The sequence below is a fragment of the Glandiceps talaboti genome, chromosome 20, assembly GCF_964340395.1.
Source record: "Glandiceps talaboti chromosome 20, keGlaTala1.1, whole genome shotgun sequence".
In the NCBI taxonomy this organism is placed as follows: domain Eukaryota; kingdom Metazoa; phylum Hemichordata; class Enteropneusta; family Spengelidae; genus Glandiceps; species Glandiceps talaboti.
In genome coordinates, this window is record NC_135568.1 from 8,752,428 (window position 1) to 8,780,373 (window position 27,946).

The 27,946-nt window shown below is 35.6% G+C and overlaps 1 protein-coding gene across 1 annotated transcript in view; it reads left to right on the forward strand.

The window, feature by feature from the left end:
• Nucleotides 1-812: 812 nt before the first annotated feature.
• LOC144450799 (uncharacterized) overlaps nucleotides 813-27,946 on the forward strand; it is a 62,837-nt gene continuing 35,703 nt past the window's right edge. The window contains exon 1 of the mRNA XM_078141526.1: nucleotides 813-1,553. Within this exon, the coding sequence (XP_077997652.1) occupies nucleotides 1,100-1,553 (454 nt within the window). The 5' untranslated portion in view covers nucleotides 813-1,099. The remainder of the gene's footprint in view (nucleotides 1,554-27,946) is intronic.

Here is a 27,946-nt window from a genome sequence, read left to right on the forward strand (position 1 = left end):
TGCACCCATATCATACCCACTGGTGAGTACTCTCCCAACCTAGTACGCAAACGTCAGCAATACCCAATATTAATCACACGTGCCGTAGACCATTGGGAGGGGGCTAATGCGATATCGCATACTACTGTTGACCTCAAAGGGGATCAACACACAACAGAAAAGATGCCCCAGAATTCAATGGCGCGAATGCATGAAATGTCACACATCACATACCCCCTGAGGGAGCATACGAGTGATATAACATACACTGTAGACCTCAAGGGGAGAACGTATGTACACTCAAACGACATCCTAAAACCAAGACTCTTCAAATTTCACACACTGATATCGAAAATACAACCCAGACATAAATAAAATTATTATAATTCGCTATTTCCTCGTCCCATCAGTATTTTTACAGGGTGGACATTGTAGCGTAAACATGTATACATGTTTGATGAGTTGTTTATAGGCCTTGGAATTGTCGATGGCAGCCTGCTATGTGTACCAGTCGGTTCTACATATATAGCAGATACAATCTAGAGACTTTCTTGTCAATTTTTTTATTCGCTGACATGTGAACGGATGCTTGCGATAATAATTTACAGCAGTTGGTGGAGGGGAATTCAGAATGAACCGGTTTCAGCGGTCTACTAAAGGAAGGGGGCAGGTTACGAATGTTGCCACTCAGTGAAGATACGACGCATTCGTACCATCACACTTACGTATATTTTATTCCATTTACAGACTTCGGTTACAGTGGGAGTATATTTGATAATTCTAACAGCCGTTCTACCACCAGTATGCAAGGTACGTAAGGCTGTGAAGTCGTGTATGCTGAGGCGACCTCCTGTCAAACTAGCTGTCATGGTCATGTCCCGTCAATGTACTGACAGTGAGGACGATTTGTGTCATATGTGCAATGGCTAGTGACCAAGGGGAGAGGAAAGTCAACTTGGGCAAGAGAAATCGGGGATGAACGGTGGTGATATTTAAGATACACGTCAAGAGTTAAAATGTGTGTTTTAAGCTGTGTTTTTCATAGAGAGGTGGATGGTGTCGAGTTGTGACGGGGAATTAGCCAAGTCAAGTTACATCCTTGTCATCTGCGTCGAGAGTTATGGAGGGCCAACCGACTAGGGAGAAAACAGTGAAAATAGCAATCGACGTGGAACCAGAGCGTCCTCCAAGACGTAGACGAAGTCCCAAGGATCAATGTTTTTATTATTTTCGAAAATTTATACAGTTTATCTGTTCTTATATTGGCCTGACCAGTATTTTGGTCGGCTATGTTTTTATCGGTGCCGTTGTCTTTCGAAGTTTGGAACAGCCTGCAGAGAAAGAAGTAGCACACTTAGTGAAATTAGAAAGAGAACAATTACTATCCGATATAGAAAAGCGTTGTATTGCGTTACCGACGAACTGGACCGAAACCATGGGAAGGGCTCGTTTACTGAAATTTGAGGCAGAACTGAGCAGGTATATCACGCGACGTGGATACTCAAGCAATAAGGTTAACAAATGGAACTTCTTCGGCTCACTTCTTTTTTCATTAACAGTGATAACCACTATCGGTAAGTATACCTACTTTTCTGTTTTAGTTATATCGCCAGCGGTGAAGGAGAATGCCTGTGGCTTCACGCGGGGGCGGACTATGTTGTACGACTTGTATTAATTAGCTGCCTTGCTGTTTTATAAAGCGACCCCAATCTTTGAAGTAAATTAAGACTTCCCCAACGTCCCCAAGAACAGAGTGGCAGAATTTAGACGAAGCCAAATTATGCCAAGGTCTGTGTTTGATAGTCAAAACAGTCGGCTATTTTTAGAGTGAAAACTAGCGATTGCTACACAGCTGTATATAGTGAAAACATACTAGTGTCCGCACGGTAGAGAATGTAATGGAAAACAAAAACTACGGCCCGCGATGGCGTATTTCATTTGACGCGAGGTTACGTTTGTACGTCTGGGAATGCAAATTAACTTTTAATTTGCTGAATTCGGATTAGTTCCCATAAATGTCTGCTGGAATGTTAGAAATCATATATACTTAAATGTAACAAAATCTGTTCTTGGTGAGACTAGAATTAGATGTGGAATATAACTTACGAGTTTTATTCCACGGACTTGAATTACTGGTCTGAGTGCGAGGTTAAAACGTACCAAGTCAGTAGTCTTTTTATACTCCGGTTGAATATCAGAGTCTATCTACTTGTATACACACCGACGTCTTTGCTTACATTCTACATAACTGCATAGACATGTACCCTCTACAAGACGTTATAAGATATCAGCAATGGTATGTAATGTTTAATGATAGAAACTGTGGCTATTGTACCCTTTGTCGTATAATCTCTGTCTTGTAAATGATAGGTAATTAGAAATTAAATCAATGTTTCTCCTTGATTTAAATTTAATGTAATTACTGAGGTAAACTCAACAGGGTAATGACAGATCCTTATCCGTGAATCCCTCATGAGGCCATTGCTAGTGTAAAAATACCACCGGGGTGACAAATGGCTCGTGGTTGCTCTAACCGAGACCTTGATTTGCCAGAGCGGCTAGAACAGCGATGTGATTTCAACGTCCCGGCCAGGTCTTAAGTGGTAAATTGAACAAATGAAGATAAACTCGACTGTTAGGATTTACGCAGTCAAATGTTGATCCACCGATTAATGACAGGGAATGAATCACATATCAACAGAGTGTATCAACCAGCTGTGCTTACCCTCTCAATTTAGTCGCAGAAAATAGTACCGTTCGGGAGTAATTGGAGACCAACAGATGCCAACTTCCCATGTTATCAAATTATTTGCATATCATCAGAGAGAGGGGGGTGGGTGGGGGTGGGGACGGCTGAATGGTTTCGAGCAGATTGATCGTGTCATCATATATCTCACTGTTACATGGTAATAACTGTCAGTCCTTGTGAACTTTTGCTCTTTTCAAAATAATCATGTAATTCGCTACACATATATTCTAGTCCACCAAGAATAGGATTTTATAGATCACGTGACAGACTTCAGTCGTCTGTATCAGCATAAATCTCACCAAAGAAAATAACGGAACACATTAATCCAATAATACAATCTCGTTTTCTTTTATTTATTTTGTCGTCTCACATCCGTTCTATATACCGAACTACTTCCACTCGTCAGCGTCAAAATCTCGTATATTTTTTATCGTCTGATGGACGGTTGCACGAACAGGCGTACTACCTCTCTCAACAAGCTAAGGCAGCAAATGTCGTCGGAAGGTTTCACTTGGTAATTCACACAATATAAATGTTTATCGATGACTCCCTCCCTTAACTGATAAGATCTGACCCCTCCAATGATCCTACGATAGATATGTATACACACGCGTAATAGCACTTGTGCTACTGTACCTTACTCAGATGTGGTTCCATTTTCAGTAAGTTGTTATAATAAGACTTATTCCTGATTGTTTACTTTGTCTCCAAAATTTATTTCTGTTCTGCTCTCTAATAAGCATTTGCTTGTCTGCATTAATACTACCATATGTCTAAGTATAGAAGGGAAACCTGATAACTAGCAACGTATGAGATTTAAATGTCAACATTCAAGTGACCACACACTCAACTTTCCCTGATAAAAATACGAGTGCACAGAACGAGGCTTGCAGAGAAAACCAATCTGGGTACGTTGGGTCCACACCGCCTTAAGTTGCTTATCTAGACACTTAACGACGGCAAACATTTCTCTACATTATTTGCTGATTGTGTTTGGTGTGAGTGATTACTAATCTAAGTGGACACACAAGACTCCTAACCTCAAACAAACTGATGATGAACTAGTAACATTCAAATGGTTGACGTATTTTATATGTATAGTCTATTTCATACATCTCATACCTACACACAATACATAAAGCAAGGATAACATGTTCAGAAGCTCTAAAATTGTATATTACCAAATCTCAATAAACCACAATAATGGATATATATATATATATATATATATATATATATATATATATATATATATATATATATATATATATATATATATATATATATATATATATATACATGTGTGTGTTGCATACATACATACATACATACATACATACATACATACATACATATATACATGCATACATACATGCACGCATACATGCATACATGCATGCATGTACGCACGCACACACATACATATATACACATACATAAATACATACATACATACATACATACATACATACATACATACATACATACATACATACATACATACATACATACATACATACAGGTGTCATAAAGTTATACATCGAAACAGTGCAGAGTATGATATCATGTTAAGTGTCTTCAACAGAAGTTATTCTAAAAGTTCCTCCAGTCTGGCAATAATAAAAGTCAATATTCACTACCGTATTTCTATATTTACTTAATGCGATTGACAGTTTGCAATATTTGAATAGCAACAAAACAGCAATAATAAAGTTAATAGGGTACAACCGTTCTCTAAAGCTAATGAAATTTACATAGATTATTTGGCTACCTTAGATAGGCTGGATTACACAAAATATCCGTATCCATGGCAACCAACTATCTCTTCTTTGTCCACATGTAAAGTAATTAACATTCAGTACTATTGGAGGAAAATGGTGAACATTTTAGAAAAATATAAAGTGATTATGTGTTAGATAAAGGCACCTGATCTGAGTTGCATACTGGCCCTTTGAGTGTAAGTTAGGATGCTAATTGAGTTTTCATACAGGCGCTAGTTCACCTTTTAAAGTATATGTGTACAATAGTGTAGGCCAAGCGTTCTTAGTGCAGGAGTCATATTACATTATAACAAACGAAGTCTTATCTAATATTTGTACCTTAGGCATCTTAACGTCGTGTCGAAATGAAAGGTGGTAATATTTACTCCTTTTGCACTTTTAAGATGGATAGTGTGTGACTGCGCTGCACATCGACAATGAGCATGCATTTATCTTGCATTATTTGCTCTTTACTTACATACAATATATCTACACTCAGGAAAATAGCGACAACACAACTATATATATATATATATATATATATATATATATATATATATATATATATATATATATATATATATATATATATATATATATATATAGATAGATAGATAGATAGATAGATAGATAGATAGGTGATCATGAATAGAATCTAGCGTGACACGTATTAACAATAATGCTTTTTATGTTTCGTAACTTTCAGGCGCCATTTTTTTTGCTTTCGTAATGTGATGTCTTGCAAAACAACTTACATACAATCTCAGAAGATGGTGTTACAACCTCTATTTTTTGAATAGCTTTAGTAATTATTTGAAAAAGAGACACACATAATTGAAATAGAAACTTAAGAGTTAGCATTTCGGTTTGTAAAAACCAATCAATGTATGATGGATTTCCACTGGCCAGTGTAATAGTATTACACATAGACATATTTCGAAGTCACTTGTACATTTGATATGACATATAATACTCTTCAGCACAGTTTAAGTTAAGAAAACAATTTGATTGATAAATATAATTGTTTCAACAGTGAATTGGAGTTTCGGCTATGATCATTTCTAAAAGTATTTCCACTGTTTGGAAGCATATAATATTTTTGTCGTATTATGTTCCGTCATAATGTGTACACTTGCTTTGTGCGAATGACAGAAGGACGTGGTGAAGTATAATGTATATAGAAAATTCGGGTACTAGAATATATCACCCTTAAACTAAGATATGCTAAAGTATCGAATAAATAGAGGTGAGAAATAATAGGCTATTTCCCCATTAACTAATTACTTCAACACCTCATTGTCTACAAATGTGTATAGCAATTGCAAACGCTCTGTTGTAATCAAATTTACACGATGAAAAAACAATCTCGTGGAAAGTGTATTTCGATGCAAAGAATTTGCCGGAATGGAGTGATAAAGCATTGAGAAAATGCACAATGAAATAATCGTAGAGTATTTTCTCCTTAAATAATCCAGATACAACTAACCTGTGACAATTGCAATCGAGTTCTATCAATACACATAGCCTGTTAAATATATATGATAAATCCCCCAACCCCACCCCACCCCGACGAAAACGTTTTGTAGAAAGTGTATTTCGTTACACAAAGAATTATGGCAACTTTTATCGATACAATCATTTGACAACTTTAGCGAATTAAAATGCTATTAAATAGTTCTTTTTGTTGTGTAAATCACCATACTAAAGTAATCATGTATGTCAGCATATGAACAAATCCTAGCTTTTATGTACCACCCACTGAATGTTATGTATGTATCGATCGGGTGTCGAACAGCAGATCACAACTTTATTGCTTTTAACCAACTCACCAGCTTTTAATCAGTTCATTTGAAAGTTTATACCTTGTAAAGCAAAACTATTTTCTCGAGATTCGTGCAATTTAACTTACAAGCATAATGGAATATATAAAAATCAAATGTTTTCCTTACTGTTTTAAGTCACATTATTTTTTTTATATCATTCTTGTCTTCAAATCGACTTTTCAAATCTTTTAAAATGAGGTTATTTCACAATACGCCCGAATGTGGTCATGCGAACTAAAATACGAGAAAACATTCTTATCATTTGATATTTTGCCTATTTCCCCCAATATTGGCGAAAATCAGTTTAAATTCATTCAGTTCTGCATGTCTTCTGCTGGCAGGTGAGTCAATTTGCATATGCATGGATACTTTCCTACGTCACAAAAGGAACACACAGACGAGGTAAAATTATGTGTATTTGAGTGGTGAGTGGCAGACCATCAAGAATCGGATTCTATCGTAAATGACGTAATGACAAGAGCACTAAAACGATAACGAATGTTTAATACACAGTATTACTGCTGACAGCAGGATGACTGTTTAGCTTGCATTTGCACTGTGTTTTAAACTATTTGGTGAAACTGCATTTAATGGTCTGTAGTTGGCTGTTTTGCCAACCCTATGATTTCTCCAATTTGCCATCATAAATTACCTTCTATAACCTGCTTAGAAATCTTAGAATTTCGGGTGATTTACTCCTTGCTGATTCAGGCGCAAATTCGACCAAATTTGACATAATTTCGAGAATTCAGATTTGATTGAAAAGTCCCATGAAAGAACAGCTGACAATAATAGTTAAAAGAATGAAATGCCATTAAGGTTGAAATGTAGCCTTTGAGTGACTGTCAAAATTGTTTCCAAGGTTTTTATTGAATTTGTAGGAGGTCCATTGACATCGGAGACCGAGTCGTGGCTTTTAGTGTTACTATGTTGTAGTCATTCGACTTTTCTCTCTCCTATGACATAGCTATATTATCTTAAACGAGCTATCTATATTGACTTGTGCCACAGCCAATTAAAAGCTCAAGCTACTCAACACATGTCTTGATTTCGACACATACCTCAACTGCAACTACAAATCCTCTAGAAAATGGATTTTGTCGTCTTCAATTTTAGTAGGTGTTTTCACTCCCACAAGACCCACTACGGTTTCAGTACTTTCCATTAGCGCCTACTAATCCAGCCAGCTAACTACCATTTTGTACTGTTCTCGGGAGTATTTATCACATACAGTTATACATTTTAACTAGCGTTTTCTGTTTACGACAGTTCCTCTTCATTTCCTCCATCATACCACTCTCTGTAATCATGATCAATGCGTTGCCTATTAATCAAAATCAGCTAAACATCTGGCTTATCTGCTTCAGATTTTCCAAATTTCAATTGACATGTCATATTTCACTAAATCTTTTTTCTCCTCTCTACTGCATACAAAATATTGGTAATGTACATATCAATGTTTACGCATTACTTTTGTTTTTAAAAATTGAATAAATTCACAGCCCAACGTATGAATTAAGAGGGAGGTCATTAGAAATGTTCTTCAATCCTAAATCGTTTCATAATAGGGTCATGTGCTGATGTATGGAGACAAGGGCAAACACATGGATATTATCACTATTGAAACGACGGTGATAACCTTACCATATCACTCAGCTGTAATCAACGAGAGTGAACAGTAAAACCATGAGTTTCGTGGATCTCTGGTAAACTCGCTGAACTGGAAAGATATTTCGAATTATCAGCATTCTTACGTCTTAAGGAATAACACCGTTCACGTGGATCTCAACATGTAATTATATGGTCCGCTTAACAATCTAAGTTTTCTATCTGCTTCGACTGGAAAATTGAAATCTCCTTTATAATTTTGTGGAGGATTACACTGAGAATGACTGTACAGACAAATTTGCTTATTTCATCTTTTCTCGACATTCAGCGTCGTAAATTATTTGAAACGCTCGGTGACAAAAGCTTTAACTTGCCATTTCAACACGTGTCTAGAATACCAACACATGAAAATATATCTCTGAGTGTGCGGACAAATATGAAAGTATGGAATAGTTGTAGTGCGCGTGATAATACTAAAATTCTGTGGTCAGTCATGCGTACTATTTTGAGCCTGAGCGTGTCATATCATGCGTGCGATAGCTCAGATATTTTCAGATATAAGTTATTGGGATAATGATTTTACTGTGAATCCGTAGGGAATGGCCAAATGATCAAATCTACCGAGACTAGAAAATGATTGATATTATAGCAGACACTGATTACAGAAAACTGTGATAATACCAAGTGACAGGGTATTGCGTTCGCCCCTGCTTCAGTAAACGTTATCATTAAGTACGGGTTGGAAGTCATCTCAATAATGCTTGCATGGTAAAATTATCTAGCTTTTTAGAATTGTTTGCAAAGAATGTTTTGTATGTTTATAGCTTCATTTATCACCGTTGTGCACTTGAAGGTTACTGTGTATATATAATGCCTAAGGGGTTTTGATAACATGCATTATTCTTAAGTGGCGAGTAATTTATCATTTGAAAGTAATGTCCAGGTGATAATAAACACCAACAAGTTTGTACTTTTAAAGTTTGTACTTTTAAAGTTGCAACTGGCAAGCCAGTGCAGGTTTAGGGCTATCTTAATTGTTTATCCTTGACTGGATTTCATAACTCTGACTGTTGTCAAACCAGAAACAGATGAAAACAATCATTGATAACAATTCTCTACTGACTTGTAACGAGTGATAAAGTACACCATATACGGGTGTACCTTACGCAAAGGCAAATCACCCTGTCATACAATTACTAATTAATCGGCTACAAGCTGACTTCAGTACTCGCGAACAGTAAATCAACAGATTGCCACTTCATTTTTACTGCTTTTGATTTTATGATAAATATCGGTTTCTTAAAATAGTCATATCAAAGAAAAGTTGATGCTATACCTGGGGCCCCATCTTCGTATACACTAAGTGTACAATATGCAAATGTATGATACATGTTAGAAAACCTATTTAGAAGAAATTGTCAATACGGATGTTTGAGCGCCACAAAAAGACTTAGATAGGAAACTGTATTTTTTCGTATTTTTGGTAACCAACATATTATGTCATAACATCATTTCAATATTATAACTGGACACCTGTTGAAATTCCTACCAGTTGCATAATATGATTCGACATGTTTTGGCAGTTGCAATAATTTATTAATACATGAAATAAAATATTTTTAGTTAAATCTATAAAGCTACAGACTGTGTCCCTTTAAACAAAAATAACCACCAAATACCATAAAGTTACAGACTGTGCCCCTTTAAACAAAAATAACCACCAAAGACCATAAAGTTACAGACTGTGTCCCTTTAAACAAAAATAACCACCAAATACCATAAAGTTACAGACTGTATCTCTTTACTCAAAGCGAACCGCCGAGACTCGTACAATTACAGACTGTGTATGTTTAATTATCTGTATATGAATTAGAAGTTAAACGCCAGATCGAATAGCTGGTAAAATGTAACATTATAAAGTTAGCGGTTCGTGATATTGCAATCAACTTCAAAATTGTGTCACATAATACTAGTGTGTAATTAACAGGGGTAGTCATGATATCAATTATAATTCATGAATCAAAAGTTAATCTTAATAAGTTATAGCAATAACTACAGTAGGACATGAAGATTGCACGAGGCAAGTAATTTTAGCATATATAATATTTGGTATTTCGTTATTTAATAAGACAGTGCGTACTATATTAGAGTTAGTAATAATGTTGAGTATGCGAGGATTAGAAGGCTTTGACTATTGTCATTAATTCTATCATAATATGATCCCAATTACAGCACTAGAACGCGTCGAACGATCAATATTAGTCCCAGTGTATGATTGATAGTTCCTCTATGAATACTGTGTGACCTTTGACCCATTAATGGTAATTGCTGATGTGGTTGTTTTTACACATAAGCGAGTTATAGAACAATAAATACAACATTTGTTTCCAATATGAGTCTACGTTTGTGTTGAAATCACTCTTTTAGTTGTCAAACACAAATTCCACGAAGAGGTTCATCTGATTGAATTCCACTGGGTCATTCTAACATCGGCCAAGGAACACATATAAATCATCAGAAAATCCTATTTTCATCAATTTGTAATCTCTCTTGATTTTCTCTCGAATTATATATTTAAATTCGATATTTATGAAATTGAAATTCAACACATTTATGTTATGTTCGGGGAAAATTATTCGAAGTGTGCATATATTTAAATGACATAAACATGAAGATATAAACAAAGAGATAAACAAATAAACCACCAAAAGTAAAAGTAATATACGTATACATACATACATTTCAAGTCCCTAGGGGTACTACTTGGCTACCAGAGCCATACATATGTAAAACGTAAATAAATAAAATTTCCCGTGGTTCGAAGTAGAGCGGGAAATTATTGTCTTTGCATGACGTAATCATTATACGCGCCAATCGGTGGCAAGCTTTGCACAGGTGTTCTGTGCAACGTGGTGTATTTAAACGAATGTTTGGGAGTATTCGTCAGTCTAGCATTGCCACTTTGTGCAGCGATATACACTCCAAAAAAAAAGTTAGTTTTTTAGTCTGGCAACATTCGGTTTCTTTCGGAATTCATTTTTTGTTCTTTTTTGGCCTTTTACGTATTCTGTAAAAAAGATACTCGACTTTTTTAGCACCTGCAGCATTGCATTCGAGTACAGGTTTCCCGAAGTTGTTTCCCTAAGAATTGCAGGGCTTTTATTTCTGTTTTTTCCTGGGCTGCCAGGTGCTCCTTGTACTTTTTGAGATTCGTTTTATTCAGACCTCTCCCGTAATGTTTTCCGGGGTCTTTCGCAAGTTTCGTACCGGTAGCCAGCCAATTATAAAGTTCTGCGTGGCCGTGCACACATTAAACAGGCAACGCTTCCTCCTACTATGACTTGCGTCATGTGAGTGTTTGAAATTGTGTGTGTAGTCTGGTTAAGACCGAGAGAGAGAGAGAGAGAGAGAGAGAGAGAGAGAGAGAGAGAGAGAGAGAGAGAGAGAGAGAGAGAGAGAGAGAGAGAGAGAGAGAGAGAGACAGACAGACAGACAGACAGACAGAGACAGACAGACAGACAGACAGACAGACAGACAGACAGAAACAGAGAGAGTTTGTTTTATGACTTGAAATAAAAAATTCCGAATAGAAAGGGCATTAAGTCCCTATATGTTGTAGTGTTTTGATAACTTACTTGTTTTACCGAATTAAAACGGAATACATTTTGATTATTGCCATAAACGTGTTTTGTTACATTCCGCCATAGCTACTGTTTAAATACCACAGTTGCGTCGTGTATGTAACGGCTAGAGCTCGAGAATCCCACTATTTATCCAAATTTATTTTAGATAGACTTTAATATACCTCTAAAACCAATGTTGCTATTTTCAGTACATCATCAGCGTTCAATTTTAGGTTACTGATGTCTTCCCTCCCATTCCAATCTGTTTTCCATCATTAGGGATCGATACTCAAAAGAATGATATACACGTCCAGAATAAACATTGTAACGTCTTTTTGTACAGGAAAGCCATGGCAAGAGATCACTTGAACCGATGAAATACGTCAGTAGTGTTTCTGCTATTTGCCATTACCTATACAAATAAACATAGCAAATGTCATAGGTCCATTCACATATGTGTGGAGTGAGACACTAGTGAGAGATAACAATCTTGAACTTGAACACATTATATGAAACAAGTGTCTGCGGTTGAGCCGAGGAGAAATGAAAATAACAGATTGTATCGGTTTTATTGCTGGGCAATTAAGCACACAATGCGTCGTAATAGGTCTTTTCAATCAACAGAAAGCTGGGAATGTGGTACGATTTAGCTAGTAATTGTTCTTAATGTTAGCAGAAGATAAAACGAGAAGTGCATTTGTATGAAATATTACTGAATATAGCCGTAATGTGAATGTAATGTTAAAATAATATCAGCATTGCTTACTATGACAGTTGTAAGGAACGTTGGCTACTGAAATGAGCCCTTCCAACTCTGTATGCATTAATGTATAAGTTATACATCCCATAATATAATTTTAAGATAATAAAAACCCGTATTAATATGGATAGTGTTTGGATAATTTGAATTTGAACACTCAGTGTTATGGTAAAAAAAAGATGTGAGTTTTTAAAAAACGGGCGTCTGATTCTTCCACTGTAATGGTTTTACCACTATCTTATACCACATCAAATGTTTAAATGGTTCAATGCAGAGATAAGTGCAACATCTGTATCTCTGGTATGACGTGTAGAAGGCAATGGAGGGTCAGAGTTCATGGCAAATTAACCTTACCCTGACATTTACAAGAAGGCATACATACTTTGAACAAACTAACCTTGTATAGGGGGCAGGAGTACGAACAGGAAACATTAACACATGACTTGCAAAGAATTCTACATGTTTAGCATTCAAATTACGTTGCTGATACAAGACTTCAAGTGTTGAAAAGTCAAATGAACCAAATAATCTTTAGTTTTTGAGATTCTAAACTTGACCTGTACTCACTTCCAACATTAAATTTGCTTCAGTTGATCATTGGCACTGTATACTAAAAGAATTCGAAATATATGTTGTGAATATTTTATATTATATGTATATATAGTTATAAATTTACACAAAATAGATTTATTTTTTGTCTTACATATATTGCTGTTTATGTAGAGTTTAGTAGATTAATATTTATTAGCACGAATACATTGATGAATCCATTTTTGCATATTTAATTAGATGACCGTGACGTTGTTTTACGTAGGAGCACTCACTCGTTCAGTGAGTGAATAAACTTGACGTTTATAGTACCACAGTTGTTGATGACATCAAAATCTAGCAAAGTTCATGGTCATAAACAAAAGCTAGAATACTACAAGTCATTTTGCTTTTCAAAGCCAGATCCCCTTTTACCGGATAACATATCATGTACTAAATTGTGTCCAAATCTCATAATTGCCTCCCAAATGGAAACCATATTTATGACTGACTTTGTAATGGATAGGACAAAGAACAGAAAAGTTGGCCCTAAATCGCCCCATGGTATTTACGCTACACTTCTCCAAGTCGTGCAACCTATTTTGTGTATTTTTGTATTTGCATAAACCTATTTTTTTAAGCCTTCTATCTCTGTACCTTTAGTATGGTCACATCTGACCAAATTCGTCTATCGAAACATCTCAACGACAGCAGAGGCATGCTCCTAAACCGTGCTAATACAACAGAAGTGTGAACTTTGATACTCTTCATAATGATATATGTAACATTAGCTAGCTGTTATGAACGAAGCATTCCATTCACAAAGAAACCATCCATTATTGTAATAATAGAGAAAAAAGCTATATGTTTATCCATTTCATGTAATATATAAAACAAATTTTGGACGATGTATTACCATAAAAACCTTTAGGACAGAAGATGAGTTACAAGATTCAATTGCACGAATTATGGGAGAACATTTATAGCTTTATACCAACGAGCTCAGATTTCTGATGGAACTTGAAGCGCCATACATACGCTCAAACTCTTTAAAACAGAATCTATTTAGTCGACAGCGTCTGGACATTTTACAGCACGTTCTTCATAAAAAAAGACTGATGGCGACAGCTGTCAACATAAGTTTCTACTTTTATGACTTAAGTTGAAAACCTAAATACAGTATTTATGATTGAAACACTTTTAGCATTCGATTATTAAACGGACTGTCTTATTTTATGTTTTTAATCTTCTCTGTGAATGACCTTGGGAAGTTTATGATTATAATAACAAATTGAACCTAGACTTGAATTTGACTGCCCAGTGCTAGATTTATAGTCATAATTTCACACTCATACACATACATATTACTTAATACCTTATGTATACATTGGCAATTCGCAAGCAAGTGTTGTGTGATTTAGTATTACAGATTAAGTTTTAATAGTTCATATAATGTATGGATTTGTTTTCCCTACCAGTTAGTGCCCATTTTGTGCATACAATATTTGATAATTGTCTGTTATACCCCATGTCGTTCTCAGAAGAGTACTCGTGTAATAAAAAGGTAACCCATGTAATAAAAGTTACCCATGTAATAATAAGATAACCCATGTAATAATAAGACAACCCATGTAATAATAGATTACCCATGTAATAATAAGATAATCCTCTTAAAGATAGGATAACCCATAGAATGATAAGAAAACCCGTACCGTGACAAGATGGCAAATGCAAACAATAACCAGAACGACCATGCGATAAGAAGATCACCCATGCAATAATAAGATTACCTGTGTAATAACAAGATAAAGGCAAACTTAAAACACGTCTTTTAAAATAGTAAAATGAACGCTATTGATTAAATTAACACGTGTACTATATAGTCATTTTTAGCCATTTGTCATTATTTTAATCAATGTCTTGAAGTTTACCTTTGTTTGTTTGTTTGTTTGTTTGTTTGTTTGTTTGTTTGCCTTCTACCTTATTGATACTGTATGTGCAGCGGTTGCGAATATTTAAAAAAAAATAGAAAACGCGCTTGAGAAATAAAAAAAACTATAAAATATATAACCCATATAATACCAAGATCACCAATGTAATAAGATTACACGTGTAATGACAAGCTTGTTTATTCAACAACAAGATATCCATTACCATCACAAATAACGTGTGCAATAACAAGGTAACCCGTGCAATGACAAAATAACCCAACAATAAAGTTGCATTGAGGCAGGAATATATTGTAAATTATACGTAACGCTCATTACCATCACAAATAACGTATGCACTAACAAGGTAGCCCGTCCAATGACAAAATAAGCCAACAGTAAAGTTGTAATGATGTAGGACTATTTTTAATACCAAAACAAGTAACACCCATTAACTATAAAGGTGCAGTCAGTGCTGTTTAGGTGTACAAAACTCCTTCCCCCTCCCCATAGGGCAATTTCGGCAAATGACACAATATTCGATTATAGATACACAAGACAATACGTGTAAGAAATGAGAAGTCGGTGCACAATCAACCCAACTATGTAGGCTGAAAAAGCAACTCAACTGAAATGAACTAAATTTATGGTGGACATTGTTACTCCATTGGAAAAAACAACAACAGACGACCATACCAAAATTGAGCATATAAATATGTTTTTCACTAACGACCTCAATAGTAGTATTTCAAAGCCAAAGATTCTATGGCTAGGACGGTACCACCACAAATAGTGAAAACATTTCCCAAATGAAATTATAGGAAATAGTACAGTAACATAATTAAAACATTCCAGTTTTTGTCACTGTGGCATAGTACGAGAAGTCGCTAACCTCAGTATTTTCAATGATCTGTTTATTGTAGTTTTAGGTTTCAAATATCCTATGCTGTTTGACAATATATGTGAAAGTTGAAATGACGTATTATTCCTACTCTAAATAAATACCCCTCGTAATCGCTTGGGAAATTATATATGTTGTCGGTTCCGACAATGGCTAGTACTAGGTAAATCTAATTATGTAAATTGGTAACCATAACAACGATCTTTGCGCTTCAAAGGACATTATCACTACCCAGATGTCATATATATCTACGGTTTACTCAATTTCTTTTCAAAAGTATCGAGGCAAAAGTTTATTCCAACACTAATGATGTAACTTCATTTGCATAACTAGATTTCATTTCAGAAACATCAACACTAATAACGTAACATCAGTGCGTCATAATCCGCGTGCACCTAGTATCCGAACGTGATTGATTAATAAGATTATCTGTCAAACTGTGGCAACTTATATCATCCAATTGTTAGACTCCATTTCAGACATGCAACTTTTGCCAGTGCTCCGACTTATGGCCTCGGTGTGAAGAAACTTTTTATAGGTATAGAATACCCCGGATATTGCCGTGAGCTGATTATCTCGAAAGTCGTAAAAATATAAGAAACTGACCCACAGTTCTCTATTTCAACCAAGATATAGAAACTTCTTGTAATTATTGTTCAAGAATTGTCTGACCCATTATAAGAATCCTTTTGGAAGGCTATAATCACACTATTAGATCATGTAAATCATAAAACGAACATGCATTTTAATTATCCTATAATATTCCTCGACTATAGATCAAAATGTAACGCCGGAGATAGGTCCGGGGTCTTATTTCCTCTTGGCGCGCAAAAGCTATTTTCATTGGTTACTCTTTGATACGTACGTGTAGCTGGTTGACCAAATTGAATCCAACAAACGTATGATACATTGACGAACGTCAGTCTGAAAATGCCAAGATATAAATTGAATTAGCATGATTTATTATTTTCAGTACCGTCATTCATTAGTTTTTGTCCTTCTCTATTCCTGTGTATCACTTCTCATTATTTTACCGCCATATTACTGATGCAGTGACTTGTTCTCAATTACATGTCGGCACGGTCGCTTGAACTAGCATACCCAAACAACATCAATTTTTGACTGATTTTTCTGTGGAAAAAATTCACTTTTGATTCACACAATTTATGAAATTTCTACTAAATCAATAAAAAATAGTTTATCCGAGTATAACGGGTTTTATTCAATTTATGCAACGGGCCTGTGTTATTTTAAGCAACGGACAGCCCTGTAAGTGGTAGCAAATGACGTCACATCATAGAAGGCGCGCGTTTCATAGTTTCTGATTTGTAAAGGACCATCAGCAGGACACAAAGTGTACGACTAGTCGTTTAATCATTACGACCTAATCCGCCTCATGGGGATAAAATTGATAAACAATGATGTTAACTCACTGTTGATTAAATGCCTATATTCTATAAATAGCAAATCCGATATTGATTTCTAGCTGGAGTTATTTTTCTCAATGTAAACCTGATTAATTATGAGTTTCCTTCACCTCAAGTCTTATTTTAAGTAAATATAAACGTGACGGGGAATTGAGTTCTCAATTTGATAACATCTGGTTGCATTGTTGACTAGTATTGACTATATGAAGTGGTTTGGGGTAATTTAATAAGTAAATGTTTAAGAACTGCCTAACGAGTATGTAATACTATTTTGAGTTTGACAAACATTTGGTAAGTTGCCACTTCATTCGAATTAATGAATTAGAAATTAATATATAGGAGTATTGAGCAAGTTAACACTTCGTCTCATTCTTATAGTGAGCGAACACCATTTGTATGCCGAGTAGACACGCACGTAGTGCTATAGAAGCGAAGACAAGACAATATAATGTACCGACTACGAGCCCATGATGTCAGGTGCAACGTGAACTAACTTTTAAAAACTTTACATTATTTTGCCAGTGCCAAAAAAGTACCATCAGTCTGGAAAAATACAAAGCGCAGCAGGACATCTCAGTTTACGTTGGCTATACACATTGCCAGCACCGTCTATTTTGAAGTTCAAGGACAACACCAATTACAATCGTGACGCTTAAATGTGAACTTCAACTTTGGTCGTGTCAATACAGACAGATCCTAGGTATACTTACAAATATTAAACATCACGAGTTTATACCTCGCCACCAGAGTATCACTAAGTCTGGCAATATAACTTATGAGTGCATCAAGAGAATATGACGTTATTATTTGATCTCTCTTGGCAAACACATTTACTCAGCGCGTACAAATTCTTACCAAATTATATATATATATATATATATATATATATATATATATATATATATATATATATATATATATATATATATTATATATATATATATATATATATATATATATATATATATATATATATACTTAATTCAAAATTCAATAAGGATCTAATAAGTCTTTACTCAAGAGTTTCACGCTTCGAGCGATCTTCAGACAACTGTACTGACGATCGCTCTAAGCGTGAAACTCTGAGTAACGACTTATTACACCCTTATTCTTTTGAATTAAGTCTGTAATACTCTGCTACTAATACTGAACTCTCCAGCGAGACACTTACATTCATATGAATATATTATATATATATATATATATATATATATATATATATATATATATATATATATATATATATATATATATATATATTACAAAATGTATTGTATTCATATAATGTGTGTGTGTGTGTGTGTGTGTCAAGAGCGGACTTGACAATTTATTTTTAAAAGTTGACATGCGACACTGGTGTTTTATTCCGCGACCCACCGATTTAGTAATATCGACAAAGTAACATGTTGCCATATCAACAAAGAGGATAAAGAAACATTCCTTTATTGTTTGATCAGACGGAACTGATTTCTCCTTGACATTTTTAGTGGCCTTCATCGCAACAGCTGGCTAATGAGCCACTTCATTCGGTAACGAATAATGGAAACAGGTGCGAGAAAGTTAACTGTGTTGTGTTTCCAAATCATTCAAGGCGGGATCACACAAATTGCTAATAACGATGTATTTAACCTTCACGGAGATTTTATGGTCAGAATTATGGTCATTTGTGGGGCCGAAAGTATCTGCCAAACTCATTTTGCTTGGAGTATGGGAAGTAAAATAGCAACTAACATTTAAGTACCAAGCAACAAAGAAGCTTCCGAATGAATATTTTTTTCAAAGCAAAGATCAAACAAATGTTTCTTTTAATACATGGACATACTACAAGCTCCTGCTCACTGTTGCTCTCGTGTGATATTTGATTGGTTGCTTGCAACAACTTGTGAACAAGATGGCGGCATGCACCCTTGTTTTAGTACATGGCGTAAATATCTTTCCCCATAAACTTGGACTTTATTTTTTATCAAAGTTGATAGGTTATAGAATACAAATTTATGCAATATCTTGAATTTGTTAAAGCATCGTCTGTCTCGGCAAAATAACGATTTCTTTTATGTACATCACAGTTCGTAACACACACACACACACACGCGCGCGCGCGCACACACGCACGCACCCACCCATCCACCCACATGCATGCATACATACATACATACATACATACATACATACATACATACATACATACATACTTTCATACATACATACATACATACATACATACATACATACATACATACATACATACATACATACTTTCATACATACATACATACATACATACATACATACATACATACATACATACATACATACATAAATACATATATGTGTGTATGTGTGTATGTATGTATGTATGTATGTATGTATGTATGTATGTATGTATGTATGTATGTATGTCTGTGTGTCTGTCTGTCCATGTCTCTATCGAGTTACATATGGGCCCAGGATGCACAAAACAGTATCAACTTTAGATTACTACCATTATACAGAGTCTTCTTTCAACAATGTGTTTAGTGCCAGTGATTTGTCCGTTAATATGGAGATATATATCCGAAATACAAGACAAGTTTACCATTGGGCTAAAGAAGATCCAAAGTTAGCCTTCGAAAGGTCAACAATGTTATTTCAAAAGTAATAAAGACAAAACAAGATTTAAATGTAACAGCATAAACGACGTGCTCTCGCGCAATGCATTTTGGAACCGGAAAATCGACTATTGATACCAACGTGAAGTTAATACGAATATTGTTGTGGGACAAATTATCAACAACTCGATCTAGCAGTGATAGGTTTTAGCTAACAACTTACCGATTGTTTATGCCCCTTAACAGGATCACACTGGAATGATAAGGATATAGTTCAATTAATATCCTAAGCACAATTCAAGGCTTTGAAATAAGTGAAACTGACACGTCGTCCGTAATAGTTTTAGGTACTACATCTACTAAGTACTATCACATGAATACATATCACTGATGACCTAGCCCTAGACGTGCCAACGCTCTCCATGTGCAATCCTTGTTAAACCGACTGACGGTATCCCCGACTACTGATTAGTTAATATTAAGATAAATTTGGAATTTCCAAGTCGGTCTCTCAGTCCAATTAATCCTTGTGCCTTATTTATTCAATGAGTTGTTCGCCTGAGTGATCTTGGAGCTAGACACACAATTAATGAGTATCCTCTAGGAAATTATGATGGACACAATCAACTTGGTTGCTTAGATACAATTTATATATATATATTTTTCTCCCCGTGTCAATATTATGTGCAATTTAGTGAGGTAATGGTACCCAGTCTTTCTAAACGTATATGCGTATGGTTTGGCATTGCCCTTGCCTTTTGCTCCTATTACAGTCAATGTCGTTAATATGCATCGCCGAAACTATATTTATTTTCCACTACAAGGTAGGTAGATAAAGAAAACTGTTCAGGCACGCTTGCTTAATTATAACATGAAAACCAAATACCAGTAATTTCAACATATTGTTGACTCTCACTGTTATTTCTCAGTAGTAGCTATGTTACGATTGTTCATATTTTATATTGAGCTGTATTATTTCAGTTGTAACAACGTGTCACCATTACTTACATTTTGTTTCCATTTGCAATGAGTTGCTATGTCTGAAGTGTTGCCCTTATATCTGGTCATATCGTGACATCAAAGATAAAAGTATTTATCATACAATTTTGATGATGTCAGCAAAATTGATGTCAGGTGTTTACAGTGCAGTGTCCTCTAATGGACACAATCAAACACCTTCTGGACATGATCCTACGCATTTCGATGTCAAGCAAATTCTCTAGTACAACCACTAAAATCAAACTGTATGGGTTTAGAGTAGCTTGCAGTTTTACAGGGGTGCATTGCCAATACTTGGAACATCCATTGCAAGAAATGCCAACTGAACATGCCAGCAACTAGCAGGTGATGTCCTCGTCCTAACCTCTCACCTTTGTTAACAAGCTTGGTATTTGTCATGTCAAGTGGGCTTGCTGATGTTACATAGCTTGGCCGTCTGAGACATTTGATAACAACAATGAACACGTTTCCCCCAGTAGGCAGACGACTTGCACTTTACAATTCAAGCCAGTAAACTTGAAACACGATGTAATCTGGCTGACAAAAATCAACTAATATTGCTAAATTCCATCACCAGGCTCCACAAATCTTATAAAACATCATTGCATTTCATTGTCTTGCATAGATATCTTACTAACATCGCGACATTTTATCGTCTGGCTCAACAAAGTTTTTACTTAGATTGCGACATTTTATCGTCTAACTCAAGAATGGTTTTAATAACATTACAACATTTCATCGTTTGACTAGGGAAAAGTTGAATTCAGTAACAGTTCTCCCTGTCATCGTCTTTATTTGATATAAGCATGCAGAAACCAATAGGAAACTGAGCGTTCTAAAATGTATATTATGATAGCAAGATTTCAATTTCTTGCTACATTTTTCCTAACTGAAATGAAATATTTAAGCGTACTGCAACTAGCTAACGCCAATGCTTTGATGCCCGCATGCTTAGAGGTGTGTTAGAACACTACATTTAGACAAAATGTTGCAAAAAACTGTATTTATCAAATCTTATCAAGTGTAACATGTACAATTTCTTACTGGTTTCTGCAAGGCTGTATCAAACAGAGTCTGTAAACGGTAACCTGCAAGCTCTGTACTGACATTGCTCAATTTCATGGGCTTGATTTACTCAACATAAAATCAATCTTTAAAATTGCTACATTTTCTATGTGTACGATACTATTATGTTAGCAGATAGCTACACTAATTAGGGCACTGTTTGTTTGTGATGTCGGAATACTCACTGAAGTGTACACATTGTTACTCAAGCAAATACAATGTAGCCGTGTTGGTAAGCTTTTAGTCGCGCCAGACGATGACATGTGGCAATAGAAGTAAAGTGAGAACATTTTGGCGCATAGACTACGTTGTTTCAGGTTTTCTGGCTTCAAATGTTTCATTGAGCAAACACGAGCCTGATCAGCGACTTTCTCCGTGTACAGTTTCGAACGCAACATTTCAGTCAAACCAACTAGAAAATTTGGTCAACATCTCAGGTTACTTAATTATATCCTTTATCATAGCAATTCCCCATCGGCTGTATCTGGGGGAAAACTTTGGATTGTATCTGTTCAGTATTTTTTTTACCTCATCCAGAAGTCACAAGATCCGTGCTGATATGATGTGTTCAATATGAGTTGGGTATCTTCAGCGCTGTAAACGTACGTACGTTGAATACTTGGAGCTTCTAGTATTTACCCCTATATCGATCGGATATCTCATTTTACCGATTTCGGCCTTAAGATAAAGATTATTTTCCAACTAAAAGCTTTGCTATTTACATTCTATTGCCCTGACCGTTTTTAAAAGACGGGGCTGTGTGATTGAGACGCACTACTCACCAGCCTTCAAATAGCACATATACCGTATTGCAGGTATAGAGTAGAGAGACCTTTGCACTCTTCATATATCCATTTGTTACTAACATAGGATGCATTTCAATGTTTCCTGTTTGTGTCATAACCTGTCAACAGGATCATACTATGGGAACATATAAGTATGGTTTTTTAGACGTTCTACGATTTGCCAAATTCTGACTTTGCACATATCGGATGACATGACGACAGTCTTTGGAGAAAATACAATGACATCAAATACTGCAGTAAACGTCAATGAGTGAATGGAACACTGTCTCACTTTCAAAGCACTAATTTGATATAAAGCTACATCATTATTTGAGATGTGTATACATGAAATACCTCGATAAGTTTGATGGAAATGCTTTTATTTCCTAAAGGGTAAACACCTCAGAGTATAATCTTTCTGACAAGTGCATTCATTGTTTCCCTTTACTGTACTTGGTTTAATAAAGGCTTTAGATGAACTTGATCCGAGTTCATTTTCATGTATCATACGTTGCTATGGTGACCAAAGACGCTTGATATCCATTGCATTTTAATGTAAATCACAGGGACGAGTGCATCAGTAAAATTGGCTTAAAAGACGGAAGTAATGACAATACTTATTTGGAATAAACGTCACACAGGATAGGTATCAATTTACTTTGTATAGTTACCCTTGAAGTAATGTACATGTCGCTTATTTGTAGACAAACAGGACAGAAAAATGGCTCGAATTACAGCCCACTTCATGTTAGTGTTGACTGGCAGATAAGACAGCGAGATCGCAATTTCTTGCTACATTTTGTCTAAATGAAACAAAACATTTAAATATACTATAACTAGACTTAGATATTCGGGCGCCAATGTTTCGATGTCTGCATAGCGGCACGTTTTTTTTCATTTCATTCGGAAAAAATATCTCGCGAAACTATTCATTCAATCTTGCTATCTTAAAGTGTAGCATGTGCAGTTCATATTTCTTCGTGTGGTTGTATCAAGCAGAACCAATGAACACTAATGTCAAACTCATTACCTGCATGCAACGTAATTTTCATAACTGGTGAAGCATTTTAAATCACGTTGTTGTTTTAATTTGGCGATTAATAAGAGCGATCACATCGATGGTTTGAATAAGAAAAATAAAAAATTACATTTATGGAAAAGTTTTAGAACATAAACAATCCTGCATGAGTACAATTTGCTACTAAAAATGGCCATATGGAGAAATACGGTCAGCATTCTAGATCTCGATCTTTAAGACAAATTCATCTTGATTGCCTAGGGATATATTGTAAAGTGGTATTGCAACTCTGCTGTTACAAACACCACAAACCCCGTCAAAGATAACATCCAAATGCTTAGAGCTTAGCTAGCCGTACCTTAAGCCATGACCCACTGTCGATGGGAGTATAGTCTGTCTGTTGTTTTCTTAAAGAGGTTGACGAATGTAATATTTAACAATGAGTGAAAGTGCAGTCGATTCTATGACACTCGTTAAATCCGCCATCTTAATTGTTGCATTGTGGGATTGGACATTTTGACTGTTGCACTGTGGGAAACAGGAATCCAGAACTAATGTAAACAATCTGTCATATTCATTTTAACCACAAATAATGAAGTCATAGTTACCCAGACCCTTGTGAGAAAGCCTTCCGTCAGATCAACTCTGACTAGGTATTACTGTAACTATGAACAAACTCAGTTTGCATTGCAAAGTTACATCGTAAACGTTATATTTATCACAGTTTTTCAACAGATAACTTAGATTCAACTTAAAACGTTCCATTTCCGCACAAAATCGATTATTATGTGTCATTACGTATTTTATTTACCAAATTCAGATCTGGTAAACGGAGGAAATATCTCGAAATATCAAGAAAAATTAATTCATTAATTTGACAGACTTGACTGATAGATGGTCGTCGTAAGATCTTTACAAAAATCCATTTTTAGTTATTTTTTTGTAATATTATTTCAAATTCAAATTTAGTAAGCCATCGAAGAGAAGGGAAACTCAAAATTTAGGACAAGAAAAAAATGGATTTTTTATGTGGATATATTTGGCTGATTGATGAGCATCATAAAAAACAATTTGTATGCATTTTCATAATAATAACTAAAATACATGAACCTACCCAGTTGCAAATGGAGATGGGTATAGGATTATTCATTGGCTCAATATATCGTATGGTTTAGGTACATTGTAATCCCTTCTTTCTGAATAACAAAGTTACATTCATTTAAATTGGATCCATTTATTTCATAAATGACACTTATGACAATCGTGGTTTGATTCATGTGCATACCGTCAAATTGTGGAATCTGTGACCGCATTCTTTGTCTTGTACCGAATGTAACCATAGATGGATGATATCGACCAAACAATAACTCAACAGAGTTACTGTAATCGCATATATCTATGCCAAAAATAGCGACACAATGCCCTTTATACTTCCTCATCTTCCTGGGGAGCATACAATCCATTACTAACTCTGTAAGTGCATTGGATTAAAGTTTTGCAACCTTCATCCTACCAGGTCCCCAATTATGAAGCTTGGTTGAGTCACATGACAAGCGTTACTCGGTTCAAATCTTGCCTTAGGACTTTAGCCACTCAGAAACACATGACAGCAGCGAGGCTCCAACCTACAACCTGCGGATTCCAAGTCGGCGCCTCTAGCATGTACCTGTAACCTTTAACCTGATCATCTGTAACTTTAGTTTGCTTCCAGAGATTGTAACATTGAGACATGTATGTAAGAAGTGTTTTATGCGTACAAAAATGTCCTATCTGTTGATTTTTATCAAACTGATTTAAAGTCCAAAGGAATTTTTAAGGGTATGTACAAACGAAGGGTCTACGAGGGTCACCTGTTAACGATAAATATGCCTCGTGGTCATGATGAACGCACTTGATTGTGAAATCACTTGTCAGTGCGAAGTAGTTTTGTACTTAGTTTTTGGATTCGTCAAAATGTTTTACCAATCTGAGATATTTAATCACACGATACGAATTATTTGCAAATAGAGTACATTGTAGGATTAGACAGACCGTTTGAGTGAATGCAGTACCCATAATGCGCAGTTAAACTCAAACTAAACTAAAAGTGATGTACTGCCAGAAGATAAACAGTAAATTTCAAAATAGTATTCGCATAGTTGCGTCACAAGGGAAAGTGCATCTCAATAACCCTACATACCAACATGGCCATATAACTATTAGAGTTATTGCCCCTCCCCATCCACTGGTTTAGTAGGGATGTGAATGGCTGACCAAGTTGATAAATTAGTCAAATTTTAGATCAAAACACCTACTAGATGATCCCATTTTAGACCAGCTTCCCCAAATCTATACCACATTTTAAATCAACACCCGAAATGTATACCCCATGGCGGCACGTCCCTGTCACGCCATTACAGTGAGTGTCACCTAATCCCTTGGAGTTATAACCCCTTCCTCGTCAAAAAGTGCACCTCGCGGTAGGCATTTGACACTGTAGACTATTGATTACATGTCAACCATAATACGCGATGTGATATTTCAAGATATGAACAATTGATTACCAATCAATCATAACACTTATAAATTATTCATATGATTTGTGAACATGTTGGCCACTGGTCACTTGTCAGCAATCCGCAGTCATTTGAATGGCATATCGGAATTGCTTTAGTTGTCAGGCCATGAGTTTTTAGACATACGGTGGTTGAAAATGTCGGCCACTTGTGTATATAATATATGGTCAAGTGAAGTCTGTTACAATATGTCATCCATGGTCGTTCAGCCATACTCTATGTGTGAAAGTGTGGGACACTTGTCACTTAACAATGTTCACTGTTCACATGTGATATACTTCAGGAAATGTTCCGACGTACGACTTGTCAAACATGGGCGCTCAGCTGTATGATTCGTGTTGAATCGTAGAAGACACTCCTGATCACCTGCCACTGATGAAACGTCAACCATGTGATTGATGAGTCTTTACACGACTCGTTACATCATCTGTCGGCTGATAATTTCGACAGTCTTAGATAGCATAAGAACACTTTGGGCACGTCCACTTTATACGTCATCAGCTTTCACATAGAGACTCGCAACCAATGAAAGTTGATAGTTAGTAAGGTGACCCGACCTGTGATATTAACGGCGTGTAGCGTGTGACTGGCTCCTTCAGTCTGTCTCCAAACCACGCAGTTGATGTGATGTTCCGTGTTTGTTTTTCCTCGGCACTGAAATGCAGATAATATTTTAACGATGGGAAATGGCAATAACTAAAACAGATAAAAGATTATTCGTAGACTTGAAATAAAGTCATTACACCAATAATATTACTCTCTCCTCGCGTTGCCTTACTTTATATTCAAAAAACTATCATAAAGTAATTGCATCATGGATGTATTAGTTAGCCGTAATTCGGCACCCATGTTTATATATAAATCGTCCACTATACATATGCATTCCCATTGCCATCTTTCAAGACATGCATTCAGAGTGGATCTTGTATTACTGCTCGGCATGTGCACAGTGACATTTATACACATATCGGCATCATTACATTATTAAAAACTGCCGGCTAGTATTTTAGACTTGATTTATAGTGTAAATAGAGATTCCTCTAAGACTAAGAGTAACTCTACCGGGGCGGCGAAAAGATGAAATTATATATTAAACATTCTCTGAATATACATTTATTAATACAAACCATACCTATTGCTTATACAGTCTCAATTGTTTGTTGACTTTAAGACCAGCGGTCATCTAATGAGCATGTCGAGATTAAGTGTTTTTTTATTTGTTAACAAACAGATGTGTCAAGTCGCGATCATCATGCAAACCATTACCTATTCCAAATTCCGACCACCGCGTTTAATTTGCTTTATATTTGCATGAGGTCAAAGTTCACGGGAGGGGAGTCTTTCGTAAATCATGCCAATTTCTTCAGACTCAGAGTGGGAATCAGACGAATGCTGCGCTTTGAATTCATTCGTATGTGTCAATTGAAAGTTGCAAAGCTAGCTGTCACGTAAAAAGTATAAATCTGGCCAAGGAATTACTTTGTTGTAATCGTAAAAACGTGAACGACTAGATAGCCTGTCATCAGCACACATAAAAGCTCACGTGGAGGAAGAGATAAAGTATTACCATAAGTATGTCATTATACACCATCTTGCAATATAAATATAACTCGTCTATCGTTAAATAACTGTCAAGAGTCTTGTAAGTATTATTATCGTTAAGGTACTTTAAAACTAGTCTTCACGGATGATGGAATAAAGGATTATGGGTACACGAGATGCTATTTCACAACCTATATATCCTATGGTTTGTGTTGTAGCTATCAATCTCTCCTTGTTGTCATGACGACATCTAAATAGTATCTTCTTAAAAGTAATTTTGAAGATTATTTGACACAACAAAGGCGTGA